This window comes from Cariama cristata, unplaced genomic scaffold (genome assembly GCF_000690535.1).
Source record: "Cariama cristata isolate BGI_N322 unplaced genomic scaffold, ASM69053v1 scaffold14720, whole genome shotgun sequence".
Taxonomy (NCBI): domain Eukaryota; kingdom Metazoa; phylum Chordata; class Aves; order Cariamiformes; family Cariamidae; genus Cariama; species Cariama cristata.
The window spans coordinates 37,201-54,263 of record NW_009595388.1 but is presented as its reverse complement, the minus strand read 5'-3'; the positions used below and the strand labels follow the sequence as shown (position 1 = coordinate 54,263).

Below are 17,063 nucleotides of genomic sequence, written 5' to 3'. Positions count from 1 at the left end.
GGCCCTAGGGCTCTTCTCGGCGTACCCGGGGACAAAGCTGGAGCCCTTCTTTTCAGAGGGGAGCGTGGGCTGGCCGGTGGTACAAACATGCCTGGTTTTGTGGAGTGTTTCTAGCGATACGGGCGTGTTTAACACGCTGTGATCGCCGCAAGGGAGAGGGAGCAGTTGCGCTGGGTTGGGGGTCCGACGAGGCTCCCAGCTCTTTCAGCCCGGCCTCTGCGAGGGTAACTCCTTAGCAAAACTCTCCTGCCTGTTCAACCTCTCTGTTGTTGCTTTTTAGCCTGCCTACCAGAATTTGAGACAGCGCGTTGACAACTTTGTTTCCAATCATCTGGCAACTCATACCTGGAGTCCTCATCTCAACAAGAACCAGCTGAGAAATAACATTAGGCAGCAGGTTCTCAAGTAAGTGACAGCTCTGAGGTTTCTCTGTTTGAACATGCTTATGTACTACAATAGGTGATGGAGGCTCTAGGTCAATAGTAAAGTGTCTACTTTCTTCCCAACCTTCTTCAGAAGTTTCTTTGGGTTTTTTAGTGTTTAAAACGTATTATTTCAGATAGCAACTCACTATCAGCATTAGTCAGAATTACACTGCAAGTATTATTTTGTCAGATCTGAGTTGATGCAGGGGTGGAAAGCTTGTTTCTGATTTGGGATGTAACACCTTAGGTAAAGTCTGTCTTTACCGTTTCTTTTAAGGGAGATATTAATAAAATTGCTCTTATCATCAAGTTTTGAGCTAAGGAAAATTAAAAGGATTTGACAAACTAAGCTCTGCGGGGTACAAAGCTAAATTCATGAAACAAAAAACTGAATGTAAGTGTAGCTAGACAAAGAAGAGATTTTTCAGAACTGCTGTTACATCAAAATGATGTCAAACACTTACCTGATGTTACATTATTTCATGACGGTTCTTCTAGTTTTTCCTCTCAAAACTCAGAGTCATAAGAAATGTTAGGAAATTTCTTCAAAGTAGCATGACTTTGGTCACTAAATTGAGTCAAACAAGGGATATGAGAACAAACTTATTCAGTTATGCTGTAGTGGTACTATTGATAACGTGTACTGAGGAGCTGTTTTGTTGTTGGGGAGGAGTGGTGGTTGTTTGGGGGTTTTCTTTAGTTCTTTTTAAAGAAGCGGTGAGGACAATAGGCAATATATGTCCCACAAAAGATTTCAGGGGTCTAGAGGGAATCCGTAGATACAAAGCTCTCTATTGCCATTTATTTGATTTTACTGAAGATTGAGGATGTTCTGGAAAGCAGCAGAACTCTTGAGGTGTCACACTGTATTGGGCAGAAAGTAACTTAGTCTTGTAGTCGTTCATCCCTTATGCCTTCTAGAATTCATCTGTTTTGTGTCATGGGAATTGATAACATCAGGTTTGTTCTTAATTTTTTGCACAAGTGTCGCTTTTACAGTTAGATAGCATTTGAAGGCATAATCAGTAATGACATAATAATAGACTGGTTTATGTGTTAATTCCATGTAGTTGGATTCCTTTGTTTCTCTAGCATTTTTGTTCTTAGTTCATAAGACAGAGAGAGAGCTGTTGAAATACAGGCAGCTGACTAAATACCTAGCTGCAGTGATGCTCAGAAAATGTTAAGACTTCATTGAAGGATCTTAAGAGTGTTTACGTTGCATCTAAATGAGCATATTTCATTAAGATGTTCTTGAAAAGTCATTTTTCTTATTAAGTATTCGTGTAACTTTGTTCCAGGTCTGGAATGTTGGAATCCGGAATTGACAGAATTATTTCTCAGGTTGTGGACCCAAAGATCAACCACACATTTAGACCTCAGGTGGAAAAAGCCGTCCATGAATTTTTAGCCACATTGAATCACAAAGAGGAGGCAGGCCCCAGTACAGCTCCAAGTGAGGAGAAAACAGATGCTTCTATTACAGTACAAGGTATTTTACCATTTCTCTGAGCAGTCTAATAACAGAAAATTGGTTTCTGAGAGCAGGAACATTGACTAGATTTGCTGCTAGCACAAGATTGTTAGCATCAGTATTAAAAACCTGAGGTCCAGGCAGCATACCATAATACTTGTCCGTTACTGTATGTATAAAGGTAGAAGGCAAGAGAGATGTTGCCATGTACCACCATGTTACTCTGTTACTTCTGCTTGAGATCACAAGGGATCAGTTTAATATAGGGAAAAATGCTGGTCTTGCAGTTTGGCCGTCTAAGTATTGTAGGATCAGGTAAGACATAGCTGTAAGAGAAGAATGATTCAATTATTTTATGTGTTGGTAGATTGGAAAAAAATTTGCTGTGAGACAGTTACCTGTCTTAATGCAGTTGCTGTGTGCAGTAAAATTTGAATGGCTAAGGTCCTCTCAGGAGTTCAAGTTCTGTTGTAGTTTGTTTATAAACACAGCGCTTTTTCTTTACCATTTTCGTTTGTGTTGCCTGCTATCAACTTCTAAACATTCCTGCAGGTAATTGTCCATTCTTTCCCTTCCTAAGAGACTCCACAGCCGTCCATCTATTTGTAACCAGACCCTTTATTTAAAGCCTAGCCCTTTTCCTGTGAGGCCCACTTCCTTTAAAGTAGGTGGGTTAACAAGCCAGCTGCACCTCTTAGTGCTATCCAGTTAACCCTTTCTCATCTATCTTCAGAGTTGCTTCTAAGAGGATGGGAAAGTGATAAGGTATTTCTGATAGTCCTATCGTTACACAATCAATATGCTGAGGCCATTTTCCATGTCATTTATGGAGATATCAGAGGTATGAAATACAGACTTTCTGCTGCGATGTTCTATATCGTGCTTCTCCAGAGTCATCGTCCCACTTGGGATGATGGTGAAGTTGAACAAGGATTGTGTTCAGAACATTCTTCCCATAGACAACCCCTGCTTTCTTTAGCTGATCTCAGGAACAGTGGTATGTCACAAGGCAAAATTAATCTGTGGTAATCAGATCATAATTGCTGCGGGAATGCAACTTCTTGTTTGTTTCTTTCTTTTTTTAAACCAAAATATCTAAATGCAAAATTAGTCAAACCTTTTAGTTAATTTTACTTATTTTAAGTAGAGTAAGTATTCTTTTTTCTTTCACTTGCTTAACATTCTATCTGAATGGAATTATGGAAATTAAGATGAACTAAAAGTATTTTTCTTACTATTCAAGGTGTCTCTGCCATAGCTCCTAGTGGCAATGTAGCTAGTGATGCAATGTCCATTTTGGAAACAATAACTTCTCTTAACCAAGAAGCAAGTGCTGCCAGGGCTTCAACAGAGAACTCAAATCCCAAGAACAATGACAGAGTTGCAAAAAGACTCTCATCTCAGCAGAGTGTGGATGGTAGCACTGATAGAGAGAGAAATGCGGAGGACTTGCCAGACAGAGAGAAAGCAATTTGTGATCCTTCTGGAGAAGGGGCTGAAACATTTGCAAAGTGTGAAGATTTAAATGAGCTTCCATGCCAAAGTGAAGAAATAAAAAATTCAACAAAGGATATTAATAATTTGACTTTTACAAGTAAAGATACAAGTAAAGAAATTCAACAAGAAAGTGAAGATCAAAAGAGTAAATTATTAGATAAATGTGACAAGAAACTGGACAGCAGTGAAAAAGGTGAAAGGAAAAAAGAAAAGAAGGAAAAACTTGACAAGAAGTCTGACCATTCAAAGAAAAGTGATGATAGTACAAAGTCAAAAGAAGAAAAACAAGCAAGAGAGTCGGAAACGGTGAAACAGTTAGTTCCAGAAAAAAATAGCAATAAACATAAAACAACTGAAAGTACTAAAGAAACTAAAGAAGGTATGGTGTGGGCAATGCCCTTCCTTAAAATATGGATATGGGGGTTTTTTTAAGTGTGTTCAGGAGTTGAATTGGAAGTATATTTGGAATGTAGGTTCTCTGCTAGTTCTGGAAAATTTGTCTAGCTAGCCAAAGCTAGGTCTTGGTTCATCTTCCTTAACTGTGGTACCCACATTAGGAATTGGATGAGCTTTGATTCTTCAAGTGTGTGATTGATCATCTGCCTTAATTCTGACAAGTTCTCTCAACGATTCCAGTCTGCATTTAAAGTTTCTAGTTGTACCTCAGGGTGATTTTTGTTTTGAGTAAACCAGAGTTAGCCTCATAACATTTCATTAAGGTGTTACAAATTTTTTTTTTTCCTATTTCTTGTTCTTAAGATAATTTTGTTTTCAGTGGCAAAATAAGTGCTTTGGTAAGAAAGGTTTCTCAAATACAGTGTGCTGCATTACAACCCTTTCTTCCTGTTTTTTTCCTTTGCAAGAAAATATGTCGGTAGATTCAGATATGGATGTACTCAGTGACATCACTGTCAGCTCTGTCCATACTAGTGACCTTTCTTCCTTTGAAGAGGAGAGTGAAGAGGAGACTGTAATTTCTGACAGTACTGAAGAGGGGGAGATCACATCAGATGGTAAAATAATTAGTCTGTTAAATAGCAAGAAAGAATATGCAACACTTTCATTGAGTGCATCATATCATAAATTTGAGATTTTGCAGTATGTTTTGTTGTACTTATTTATGAGAAAGAATTTGAATGTGGAACCGTTAGTATTTGTGCAATTATGAAAGCTGAGTAGTGGAAATACTTTGAATATTTTTTTAATAGCGTGATATATTCTAAACATTGTAAATCTTTGTACTGCCATATTTCATAGGTGACAAACACACTGAACAGTTATGGATATGACATTTTCCTGTGGGACTTTTTCACCCCCTGTTCTGCCATGAATTTAGTATAACATTGGAGTGCTTTGTTTGTGACCCCAGAGTAGTGGTTGTAGCTGACTTTGCAGATCAGGTTGCTTTTAGAGCTTTCGGATTGCAGGAATTTCCAAATTCTACCTGGCCACAGTTGAAGGAACAGGAATGAATCTAGCTTTAAGAGTTTGGAAACACCAAATCTTTTCACTGACTGAGTTACCTTTTTGTGCTCTTTTTGTCTAGAGCAGACATCAGACTCGTGATTTCTGCAGATATGTGGCTTTTGCAGTTAATAAGACTTTCCACTTCATAATTCAGAGTGCCTATAATTCTGAGTCTCTAGTATGCTGTGAGCTTATCTTTTCTGCTCTAAGAATATTATTAGGAGCACTGAATTACTTGCATATTCTCTGGCTTTGGTCTTACCTTTAAAGATGACAGATAGTGTTCAGTTATGACTAAAGATTTGTGAAGTGAAAACAAGCCCTACTATATTTCAGGGATACAAATAATTTGTACAGTATGGAGCAGAAGTGGTTTTGCTCTATTTTTAATAATCCTGATAATACTGTGCAAATTTTTTTGGCGTAGGGAAGAAGCTTAATTTAATACATAACAGAAATTATGTTCTGACTTGTAATGCAGTGTTAACTACTAAATACTGTATCTAAAAAGGCAAAGTGATTACAGGCAAGAGGGTAAGCCTGGTTGTTGTATCCTAGTTTATTCTGGGGTTTGTTTCTTCCAATTTTTTGGCTGAATGGTGTGCACAAACACATTAATATGTCTTTCAGGTTTTCATAATCTAGTGATATTTTAATGTTAAAGAGTTTAATTTTTTTAACTTTTTATGTTTTTAGAATAAATAATTGTTAATACATTTTGAGTAGTTTTGTCTCCTCAAAAGTTATGTTTAAAGCACTGCCCTAATTTATCAATATATCTCTACAATTCACGAACCTTTCTTCAGATGAAGAGGAGAAAAATAGTCAAAGTAAGGCAAAACCTCATGCTAACGAGCTGAGTGATGGGAAAGCCAAGCCTGTTCGTCATGGTTATGTTCGCAAGCCTTTCTTGTACTCCAAATACTTCAGTGATTCTGATGATGAGCGAACTGTCGAACAACGCCGTCAGTCCATTGTAAGTGTGGATTTTTGTTACTGCTTGCATTCTGGCTACTTTAAACTTTTTAGTACAGAAATTCCACTTCTTATTTGGTGGTGGTTTGTGAGAGGGAGTCTTCTGTTTCTTCTCAATTTTTATTTTTTTCTTTTCTGTTACAACTGCCCCTCCTTCAGACTTGGACCAATATTGCACGATCTGCTCTCCAGCAAAGCACTCTGATGGTTATAGAGTGAAGGCTTCTGGTGGTGAAAGCAATGACACTCTTTTCCATCTTTTCCTTCCGCTCTAAAATGAAGAGTGTTTGATGTTGACAGAGGATTTACTAATTTCATGCAGTGTCTTTGCAGAATCACAGCAATAGGTGGATTCTTTCTCAACTGAGTGATTTGATAGGGAAAATAAGAACTGCTGCACATATGAAAACCTGGGTCTTCAGTAGATTTAATGTATATAAAGACAATTTGGGTGGAAAAAGCAGCCCATATATACATGCAGATTGCTTTCACGGGGATTTTGTGTAGTTCGGGCTTGTGCTGACTGCTGCAAACTACTTCGTTACATCATTTCTTTACAAATGTAGTTCTTGCTGTCCATGAAATCAGTAGTTTGTAGCATGTCTGCAACCATTGAGAATGGAAAGAGAGGTTTAAGTATATTCACTATCTTCTGTGGAAGAAGGACCAGCATACAGAAGAGGGAGCAGCAGTTCCTCCTTTGGCTAAATATATTATTTTTTTAATAGTTACATGTATTTTATATATACACTATGTATATATTATATATACATATTTTATATATATATATAAAATAAGATAAATTTTTTTTAGAAGATCTCACTGCCACTTAACACTGCAGACTGAGGCTCTGAAACTTGAACTCAGCTAGTTTCACTTCATCAAAGTATGAGAGATTTCTATTACCTTTTATGTCATGATTTCTAAGGACTATTTATTTTTTTAGTTTGCCTCAAGCTACGATTTTCTGTGTTCTGTGGGTTTTAGACATACATTTGTAGTCAAAGAATACTCTTTGACCTAATGATAAATTAATTGGTTTTGTTTTGTGTCTCCAGGCCAAAGAAAAAGAAGAGAGACTCCTAAGAAGACAAATTAACAGAGAGAGACTTGAAGAAAAACGTAAACAGAAGGCTGCAGAAAAAACAAAATCCCTAAAAACTGGAAATCAGAGCGCTAAAGGTATGAGAAGTATAATATTAGCCACCCTACTCTCACTCACTCTTTTTCTCTGGAAAAAAAAACATTCAGCTTAAAATATTGTTATTCAGCTTAAAATATTGTTAATAGGTCTGTAGTCATTTCCCTTAAAACCCCATGATTTCAACAGTGATGTAACTGAAAACTGTATAATGCAAATTATTAATACAAAATTCCGTATCGTCACTTTTTCATGTGCCCTTTCATATATCATTATATTGCTTAAATGCAATGAATACCTATATACACTAGTATTCTCTGCTATGTATTAGTACTCTCTGTACTGCTTTCAGTCATGATTATAGCTGAAACAGTAATGTAATGACATGCTTACGTATTTCACCATTTGTGTATTGTTTCAGGAAAAAGTGGTTTGAACGTAGAAGAACCTTTATCAAGAAGTCTTGAGTCAAAAGCTACTGGTACCAGCATTAAGGATGTGCTTAAAGAACAGAAATTTTTAGAAAAAAAAGTAGCCTTGAGCAGAAAAAGAAAAAGAGATTCAAGGTATTCATGTATTTGCTCAAAAGGAATTAAGTTTTTGAATATTCATTTTTGCAGATTGAAAATGTTCTCATCAGCTTTGCAGTTAGCCTTACCTGTTTTAACAATTTCCTTTTAAAATACATAATTTTTTTACTAGTAATCATGAAGTTCAGGCAGAAAACCAAATTATAACAGCTTAAATATATTGCAGCTCAGACTGTGCTAGCAGCCTTTCTGTCGCTTTTCACACGCAGAATGGTAATAAAGGCATGAGAATGGAGAGCTTTAGGATGTTTGTGCATCTGATATGTTAGTCAACTTGGCTTGGTCTTTAAATTGATGTCTTACATAGGTGTGTACACATGTACATATCTGTCTACACGAGTATATATGGGGCAAGGAGCTCTCTTATGCGTTTTACACGGACAACTGTACTACTGATGTCGTCATTCTGTGCTTTAAAGCGCTGATGTCCAGAGGGTATCTTTGAAGTTGATCGACATAATTTTCCAAGAGAAAAAAGCTTGGACAAATTGGCTAGTCAAAAGTTGTGTGATCATGTTCTATTTCAGTATTTTTAGTGTGGGTTTCTCTCCTTTGTTCAGCTTTAAGAGCAGAAAGTTTACAAAATGTTAGGCTGATACAGATTTTTTAATTGTCCAAATACCTGTTTCAGGCATGCTGAAGATAGCTGCAAAAGGAAATACGAGCCATCTGAGGAAGATTCTAAGGAAATGCAGAAGACAAATGAGGTGTGTGTCTCTTAAATATAAACCTTACGATCTTCCTTTTTAATAGTAATAGTCCTTGTTCATATGTCCATACCAAACTACATAATATTGCATTCATTCTTATGAATTAGTTTTTTCCTGCTAGTTCTTTCAATTGTGTTAGTGATCTGACATTGCTGTAGTAGTGTTTTCTGAATTCCAGTAGCCGCTAGAATATGCTAGTGCTGATGCATGTTGCAGTAGAAGACCAGATACAGTTAAGCCCTATTCTGTGAAGCATGTTGGGTTTTTAAAAAGAGCAAAATGTGTCTTTTATGCAAAGACTTGAGGAGCTTGATCTGTTTAAACTTCTCACCTGGAAGTTAAAGGAAAACTGAAAGTAGTCCAAACACAAAAGAGAATTTTTAGGTGAGAGTTTTTACCAACAAAGTTATTAACAACAACAAAAATGCTAGTTGGAAGTTCAAATGGAAGTCTAGATTTATCTTTTGTGGGTTTTGGAGTGTAGTTTGGTTTTGGTGGATTTTGTTGGATTTTGGGGTTTTTTAAAACAGACAGCATATTGGCTGTTTAAAGTAACTCATGGAGTACTTGAAATTGTGTTTGTCCATTTAAAAATCCATTTAAATAACTTTAGAAAGAAAAATCACTTTATAAAGGAATGATACTCAAGTTTAAACAGACCGCTTAAGGTTAACTTCCATTTTGGGGGGTTTTCCCACAATAGCAGATGATTGAAATGAAAATGGCAAGTTTCATTTTCTTACAGACTATATTTTAGTCTATTTTTATTACAATGTTAAGTGTATTCTCTGATGTATTGTTTTTGTGGAGAGTTTGCCCTTAACGATTCTGTTTGGTCACGTAGTGAAGGAACTGTGTAACGTTTGCTAATATATGTCACAACTTTCTTTTGTAGACTTGTGAAAAAAATCCTTCCAAAGAACAGAAGCATAATCATGGGAAAAGTGAAATCTCTAAACAGCTTAGAAGACTCTCAGAATCGGTGCATTCAACTGAGGAAAGCAAAAGTGATTCTAAAGCAGAAAAAGAACATAAAAGAAAAACCTTCACCTCTCTTCAGGCTGAAGGAGCCCAACAGGACAGTGAAACAAGGGATCCAAAAAGACAACCGGATAGAGCAGAAGTCAATACTGAAGAACTACAGAGGCAGAAATCCATATTTAAAAATGAAAAACACCCCAAAAAAGATAGTGACACAGAAATTCAACATATGAGAAGTGCTGCCAAAAAAGAAGCCAGGTCTTACAGAGATAAAAATGAAAAGGAAAGAACTGCTTTAGAAGATAAACTTTCTTTAAAGCACAAATATAAAGGAGACGGTATTCACAAATCAAGTGAAGATGTTGAACTCCATTCATTTGAGAAAAGTTTGAAAGGAGAGGATGGTGGTCAGAAACATAATCAACAAATAAAGGTTTCCTTAGATGACAAATCTGAAAGAAAAAGTAAACACCGAAATGAAAGGAAAGTATCAGTAACAGGAAAAGATGGAAAAAATATATCTGAATCAAACTTAAAAGCTGAAGAATTGCTGCGTAAGGAAAACAAAAAAGACAGACATCTCTCGATGGAAAAATCAAGAGCAGAATACAAGTCCAAAAGGTCCCTGAGTGATTCTAGACCACAAAAGGATTCCCTAAGTGCCTCAAAGCAACTTGCTTCTGCATCACACAGAAGGAGCGAAAGCTACTCAGAGGATAAACATGAAGTAGAATCAACTAACTCTGATTGTAATTTGAAACAAGAAGATGGTGTTCATAAAGATAGACGGAGATCTAAGAGCCTTGTAGAAGACAAGATTTTGTTAAAGTCTAAGTCAAAGAGTCATAGTAAACAATTCAAAGCATCTGAAACAGAAATACAGGAAAATTTAACAAAACCAGAAGCTGGTCAGAAACTAGACAAAGATAAGAGCACAGAAGAGAATGATTCAGATAAGCAACATAAATCCAAGAATGAAGATAAAGTTTTTGAGGAGAGTGCTGCTGAGTTTGAGCCTGTAAGTGGCATGCAGTCAACTCAGGCATCACAGAAAGACTTCAGTCACAGACTTAAGTTACATTCTGGAGAAAGAGGATCTGTAAAAGAGAAATACAGAAGTGATAAAGATTTAAGCAATTCCAAACTAGAAAGAAGGTTCTCTGCTGAAGGTCACAAAAGCAGAAACTTAAAGCACAGCAACAAGGAAATAAAGAAGAAGGAAGAGAGTATCAAATCAGAAGATAAGGATATTAAAGAAATGGATAGTGGGCATGAAAAAGTATTGAGCATCACAGTGGTGATGGATAAAAAACAAAGTAAGAAGATATCCTGTGAAAATAGAAGAGGCAGTGTATCAAACCAAGATTTGCTTGGAGAGGAAAAGCTATCAGCTAGCACAACTGAAAGCAGCCATGCTCCAGCCCCTCAAAAGTCAAGTCTGAATAATGATGATTTGCGTTCTGGTCATGAGGAAGAGCTGATGGAACTTGATTTGAAACAAACAAAAGTACAGGAAGCATCTAATATCAAAGGAAAAAACATTCCAAACTCACTCCAAGCCACAGATGCTAAGTATGCAACAAAAGAAAAAATACCTGTCTCCATTTCAAATAAGGAATTAAAACACAACTTGGCAGATCCTGGAGCCTGTGAATCACAGTTTCTGCCTGCAGCTGAAAAAAATGTTAAACAGGAAGATATCCCTAATAAACAAGTTGGTGCCTTAGACACTTTGTCCAAACAAGCTTCCATGGATCAAGGACCCAATAAGCAACAGCCTTTTAAAATGAAGGTTGTGTGTGAAACAAGTGGTAGAACCTTACTGAATGTTCCCAGTAAGGATCAAGCTTCAGAAGACAGCAGAAGACCAAAGAACTTTAAAACTATGATAAATTCTTATTCAGATGACGTTTCTTTAGCAATTAATTCTTCCAGAGAAGATGCTGCTGATGCAAAGTCCGTGGATATGGATATCTCAGATTTTACAGATTCCTCGGCTAGTATGTCGAAAGAATACCATAATTCAGATGGGACTTTTTTATTTGAAGATGCTGTTGTTTTGAAGAATGATGCAGCACAGGTTGTATGCATGGAACAACAAGATAGTGCAGTGCTGAGTTCTGTTGTGAAAGATGATGGTGTCTGCACTACTATGACAAACAGTATAGAAAAAGATAATGAGGTGCCCCAGCCTGATGAACAGGCAATGGAAGACAGTGCAGCTGGGTTACCTAGTCAAGAAGATGATGGTGAAGCAGCAAAGCTAGAAAGCACTCGGGGAAATGAGTTGAAAATAAGAGAGGAAAACTTGATGACTGACATAACTGAAGATTGTGGAGATGTAACAACAAAAGAACTCCTAAAAAGAAAAGAAAGAGGGTGCTTGAATACAGATCCTTCCACAAAGGGAGAAGGAAGCACAATGCTGGATAATGTGGAAAAGAACAAGGTGCATGATATTGATGATATGATACAATCATCTTCTGTATTAGTGCCTGAAAGAGTTCCTGAGGAAACAGTCAAATGCTCTGTTATAGCCAGTGGGCAAGAAGGGAATAGTGTGATTGGCACAGAAGATAAAAATGAAACAGGTGCAGTAGGTACCAGTGCAGGAAGTAGTAAACTTAGTTTGTTGTACAGCAGCCTACAAAGTCCAGCCACTGTGATAGGAACTAGCACAGAAAAGATCATTGAGAGCACTGTAATGGCCACTAGTACAGCAGAAGAAAGAGCTGAAGGTGCATCACATTCTGAAAAGGACAGTGGTGCTACAACCACTTGCTCAGAAGAAGAAAGTGAGGTGACCATAATCTGCACAAGCATAGAAGCTGATGAAGGTTTCACAACAGGCATATGGGTAAAAGATAGTGAGGGTGGCAGTTTCATCACAGGAGCAGATATTGGTGAGTGTACTGTTGCAGCAGCCGAAGAAGGTGGTGGCAGTGTTGTCACTGAAGGATTGGCAGAAAGTGAAAGTTTCCTAACAAGTACAGAAGGAGAAGAAAATGACGACTGTACTATGGTTGATGTAGAAGAAAGTGGTAAGGATTCAGTCAATGCAAGTGGAATAGAAATTGAAGATAGCGTGAATAGTGCTGGGGCAGAAGAAAAAGATGATGCTGTGACTAGTGCAGGCTCTGAAGAAAAGCGAAAGACCTCAACTTGTGTAGATACAGAATTTTCAAATTTGCCTGTATCCTGCTTAGGTGAAGTGGAGAGCGATGGAGCTGTAACTAGTGCAGGGACAGAAACAGGTGAAGGGTTGGCAGGTGGTGACAGTTCAGGTGAATTTAGGGACAGTGTGAGAGCTGACCAAGTAAAAGAACATGAAGGTACTGTGACTTGCACAGGTGCAGAAGAAAGAGGTCGTAACTTCATCATCTGCTCAGTGACTGGTACAGATGCCCAAGGAGAAAGCACTGTAACTGGTGCGTGCATTGCCATGGTCACAAACAACGATGCCACAACTGGAACTAGTAGTGACAAATCTGAGGATACTGTAAATGGTGAAAGCGCAGTGACCAGCACAGGCATAACTCCAGAAGATGATGCTGAAATTTCAGTAGTCTGCACAGGGCTAGAAGACAGCAATGAGGGGGTTGCAGTTTATTTACAAGCTGAAAAATGTGAAAGTCTAATGGACAGTACAAGGGCAAAGGAAGAAGCCAATATCACTACAGTCAGTGTGGGTCCATGTGATGATGAAGGTTTTGTGACTAGTACAGGCTCAAAAGAAGAGGATGAGGAAGGTGAGGGCATTGTGACCAGTACAGGAAGAGGAAATGAAGAAAACGAGCATGCTTCTACTTGTACAGGAATGGAAAGCGAAAATGCACTGATTTGTATAGGGGCAGGAGAAGGTGAAAGTTCCATTATCTGCATAGTAGCTGAACAAATGGAAGCTGAGTCAGGAGTGGCTGGCACAAATCTAAATAAACTTACTATCGACAGCAGGGCGAATGCAGAGAAAGAAGCTATTTGTGGTACATGCTCCAAAAATGATAAAGGGATTGTTGAAAGCAGTGTAACCAGTGCAAGTGCTGCAGATGAGAGTGCCTTGACTGCACATACAGGAAAGCATGAAGGTACCTTGATTCCCTTAGATGCAGAGGAATGCGAGGGTCCCATGACTAGTGCTATGGCAGTGCAAGATAAGAGTCAGTCTGGTACTGAAGACGAACATGAGACTGCCATGACTTCCTTTGATAGCAGAGAACTTGATGCCTCTATAAGTAGTGCAGTTCCAAAGGAAGATGAGAATTCTCTTACTCCTGGCACAGAAGAAAAAATAAAAGGTGATGTCATCTCTACCAGTACAGTGGAAGAAAGCGATGCTCCCTTACATTCAGCCATGGATGCTGAGGAAGGTCCAGTTGCTGTTCCAAGAGCAAACGAAAGTGGGGAAAGCTCTATGATCTTAATAGATGCTGAAGACACAGAGGTGCCTATGCCCAGTACAGCTACAGAGTTTAAAGAGTGTGTGCATACTTTTAGCAGTAAGCAGGAGAAAGATGAGTGTACTATGATTTCCACCAGTATTGTGGAAGAATTTGAGGCTCCTATGTCAAGTGCGGCTATTGAATATGATGGTCAGCTCCCCTCTGTGAAAACAGAAGAAATAAATGAGAATGCTATGGTTTCTATAGCTATGGAAATATATGAGGTTCCCATGCCTAGTGAATCCAGTGCAGGAGGAGATGATAACGATGATGATGAAAGTCACCCAACTGCTAGCAGTAAGGAAGAAAAAGATGAGTGTGCTATGATTTCCACAAGTGTTGTGGAAGAACAAGTAATCCTAATGTCAAGTGAAGTCACTGAAGAGGCGATTCAACCTGTGTCAGATACGGAGTCAAAAAATGAAACTGTAATAATCTCTACAAGTACAGCAGAATGTTTTGAAGCTCCTATGTCTAGTGTAGCTATGCAAGATGAAAACAAACTCACTGTTTCAGGAACAGAAGGAAGATATGAAGCTGCTATGATCACTACGAGCATGACTGATGAATGTGAGATAGTCCTGATCAGTGCAGCACCACAAGCTGAAAGTCAGCTCATTGTAGCAGAAGGAGATGAAGATACCGTTCTCTCTCCAAATGCATCAGAGGAATGTAAGATTGTGGAGACTACTGCAACTGTAGAGGAGCAATTTGGACTAGCTGCTTTCAATGCAGATGCAAAAAACAAAAGTTCTGTGATTTTTGTGGGAGAATGTGGAGCTCCTGTGCTGAGGGTTGCCACCAACAGTGAAGATCAACATACTGCTTCAAGTATAGAAGATAAGGAGGAGGGAGCAGTGATCACTCTGAGCACAATGGAAGAATGTGATAGTCTCTTCACCTTTACAGTTATAGAAGAAAGTCAACTTGCTGCTGAGAGTACAGAAATAAAAGACAAAAGTGAGGAAATTTTTAATACTGCTAACCAGATTGAATGCATCCTATCGACTACGGGCCCAGAAAAAAGCAGTAATTCTTTGCTTGTCATTGGTAGAGAGAACGAGACCCACGAGACTGGTGTGAGGGGAGAATCAGCAGCATCTCAGACCACAGTAGACAGTGAACTCACAGAAACAGATGAAAATTCAGTGAACCTCATGAATGTAGATGAAGCCCTTTGTGTAGAGGTTAGTACCGAGACTGCTGTGAGTCCAAGTTCTTCCTCGGAGGCAAGTGAGGATGATGAACAAGCTGAAGATGTTTTGCATGAGGATGTTACATCAGAACTCTCTTGTATGGTTTCAGAAGGAGCAGTAGAGAGTGAAACTCTAAGGAATGTAAACTATAAATTTAACTCAAACTTGCTTTTAGAAAGTGGCTTTTCTGAAATAAGGACTCCCCTGCCTAGGGCACAGACTCTTTCCTTAGTTTCTGCAAATGAAGTGACTGTAAATACCAACCATGGTGAAAAGACAATAGAAGCAGAATTAGGGGAAAAAAGTGACTTCCCTTTGTTGCATGTAGAAGAGCTATATGACAGTGATGACAAAACGAACTTGGTCAAAATAGATGATATTGGAATTGAAGTTACTTTTCAAAAAAGTAACACAACCTTTAATTCAGGTGAGGATTTCTTTCTTTTTTTTTAACCCTTCAGTTTATAAGCTGTCATAAATAGATACATTTTACAATTATCATAATTGGAAATAACTTACCTGATTTCTTTCTTGGTTGGAAAATAACTATTAATAATATTTTTAAGAATTGGTGACAAATACTTAAATAAGCATGTGATTATGGGAGTATAGGAGTGACTGAACACAATTATCTGAGGTATATTGGGAAAGAATTAAATGTTATTAGAGTGCAAAAAAGTTATTAAAATATATTGACTTAAAATTGTGAGCTAATATATGAAGTGGTTTGCAAGGGGTAATTATCATGAAGCTACAGATGGATTTTGTTATTAACATGTTTCAAAATTCAAAAATGTCTTTATACGAAAGAGGATACATTTCATTTAGACGTATGTTCAATGTTTTAAAAAGGTAACTTAGTAATTTTCAAAGTTAAGATTGGCTTTCTTAATCAAAACTGCAGATTTTCTCTGGGTGGTTTTTTAATGGTCATATTCAGATTCACTGTCTTATGCTGAATTTTTTGTTGTGAATACACTTGAAATGGTCCTCCTTTGCGTTACAAAGGAATCAGACAGTAAATAAATGAGTATTTTAAGTTAGCAGTGATGATAGGTGTCAATTTTAAATAGAAGAGTTATGATAGTATATGACACTAAGGATATCATATTTTATTTCCAGATCCATTTTCCTGGAAGCTAACATTTGAAATGAACTTGTATGGTTGCTAGTTCCTAAAATACCATGTGATGAACATCCTGCTATTTTGAGCCTTTCTCCTCTTTGACCCTCCAGAGTAGCTGAAGCACCAAGTTTATGAAAATTAATAAATTCTGTAGATGTCATAATGAAGTAAAGATTATGACTTCTTCATAAATTTTAGATAAATTAAGCTGTAGAAAAATAGGAGAGAAATCTGCTTATCTTTCTTTATACCAGAAAAGTGGAATGATGTCAGTCAAGTACTACTTTTAAAACCTTTTCCTTCTCATGTCTGTCTGTGCTATTATTTCAAAAAATATTTTATAATGTGAGTTTAGGTCCAGTTTCTCAAAAGTTGGCTTTATTCTCTAGTTTTATTGATACTGGGGTGAGAAAGCTCACTCTGCACATTTTGGGGTTTAGGAATTTGTCAAGGAAAGATGCCGATCTAGTAAACTTGAGAAACATTACTCAGTATTTATACAAGAGACAAACATGAGCCATGAAAATGTAAACTGCTACACTAAGGTATTTCTGTCTTGGTGTTTTGCTCAATCTTTGTTGTCCGTTGATGTAGCCTTTGTAAGTAACAGTGGTAACGATAGTCTTAACCTGTGGACCGCAACCGCAATTTAATCACTTCGCATGCATCATTGATGAATTATCATGTTATAACTAGTTCTTTTTGTTTAGGAAAAGCTGTATAAACAGGCTTCTAAAATACGTGTCCAGAAAGACTGTAGAAATCATCTGAAGATGCTGTTTGCATGGCCTGTTTTTCAGATGTTATAAGCATACAGCTGTTCCCATGGGGAATGAAAAGGGTGGGGTTTAAGATTTTCTGAAATTACCTTGGCAGTAACAGGAGCTAGTGTGCTTTCAGTCTCTGTGGAAATTTTATAATTTCAGTAGTTATGGTTCTAGAGCTTATGGATTTAGATCTAATTGTCACTTAAAGAAAGATGTTATCCTTATTAACTCTTAGCTCTGCATTCGTTAATACAGAGGTAATTTACTGTTCGGGA

General features: G+C 37.5%; 1 protein-coding gene across 1 annotated transcript in view; it reads left to right on the top strand.

Moving 5' to 3' along the window:
- Positions 1 to 280: 280 nt before the first annotated feature.
- Positions 281 to 17,063, top strand: part of BOD1L1 (biorientation of chromosomes in cell division 1-like 1) — a gene marked incomplete at its 5' end in the record, with an annotated part of 37,013 nt that continues 20,230 nt past the window's right edge. The window contains 9 exons of the mRNA XM_009701924.1: positions 281 to 405; positions 1,727 to 1,917; positions 3,143 to 3,775; positions 4,260 to 4,409; positions 5,670 to 5,839; positions 6,897 to 7,020; positions 7,401 to 7,545; positions 8,201 to 8,276; positions 9,175 to 15,322. Of these exons, the coding sequence (XP_009700226.1) occupies positions 281 to 405; positions 1,727 to 1,917; positions 3,143 to 3,775; positions 4,260 to 4,409; positions 5,670 to 5,839; positions 6,897 to 7,020; positions 7,401 to 7,545; positions 8,201 to 8,276; positions 9,175 to 15,322 (7,762 nt within the window). The remainder of the gene's footprint in view (positions 406 to 1,726; positions 1,918 to 3,142; positions 3,776 to 4,259; positions 4,410 to 5,669; positions 5,840 to 6,896; positions 7,021 to 7,400; positions 7,546 to 8,200; positions 8,277 to 9,174; positions 15,323 to 17,063) is intronic.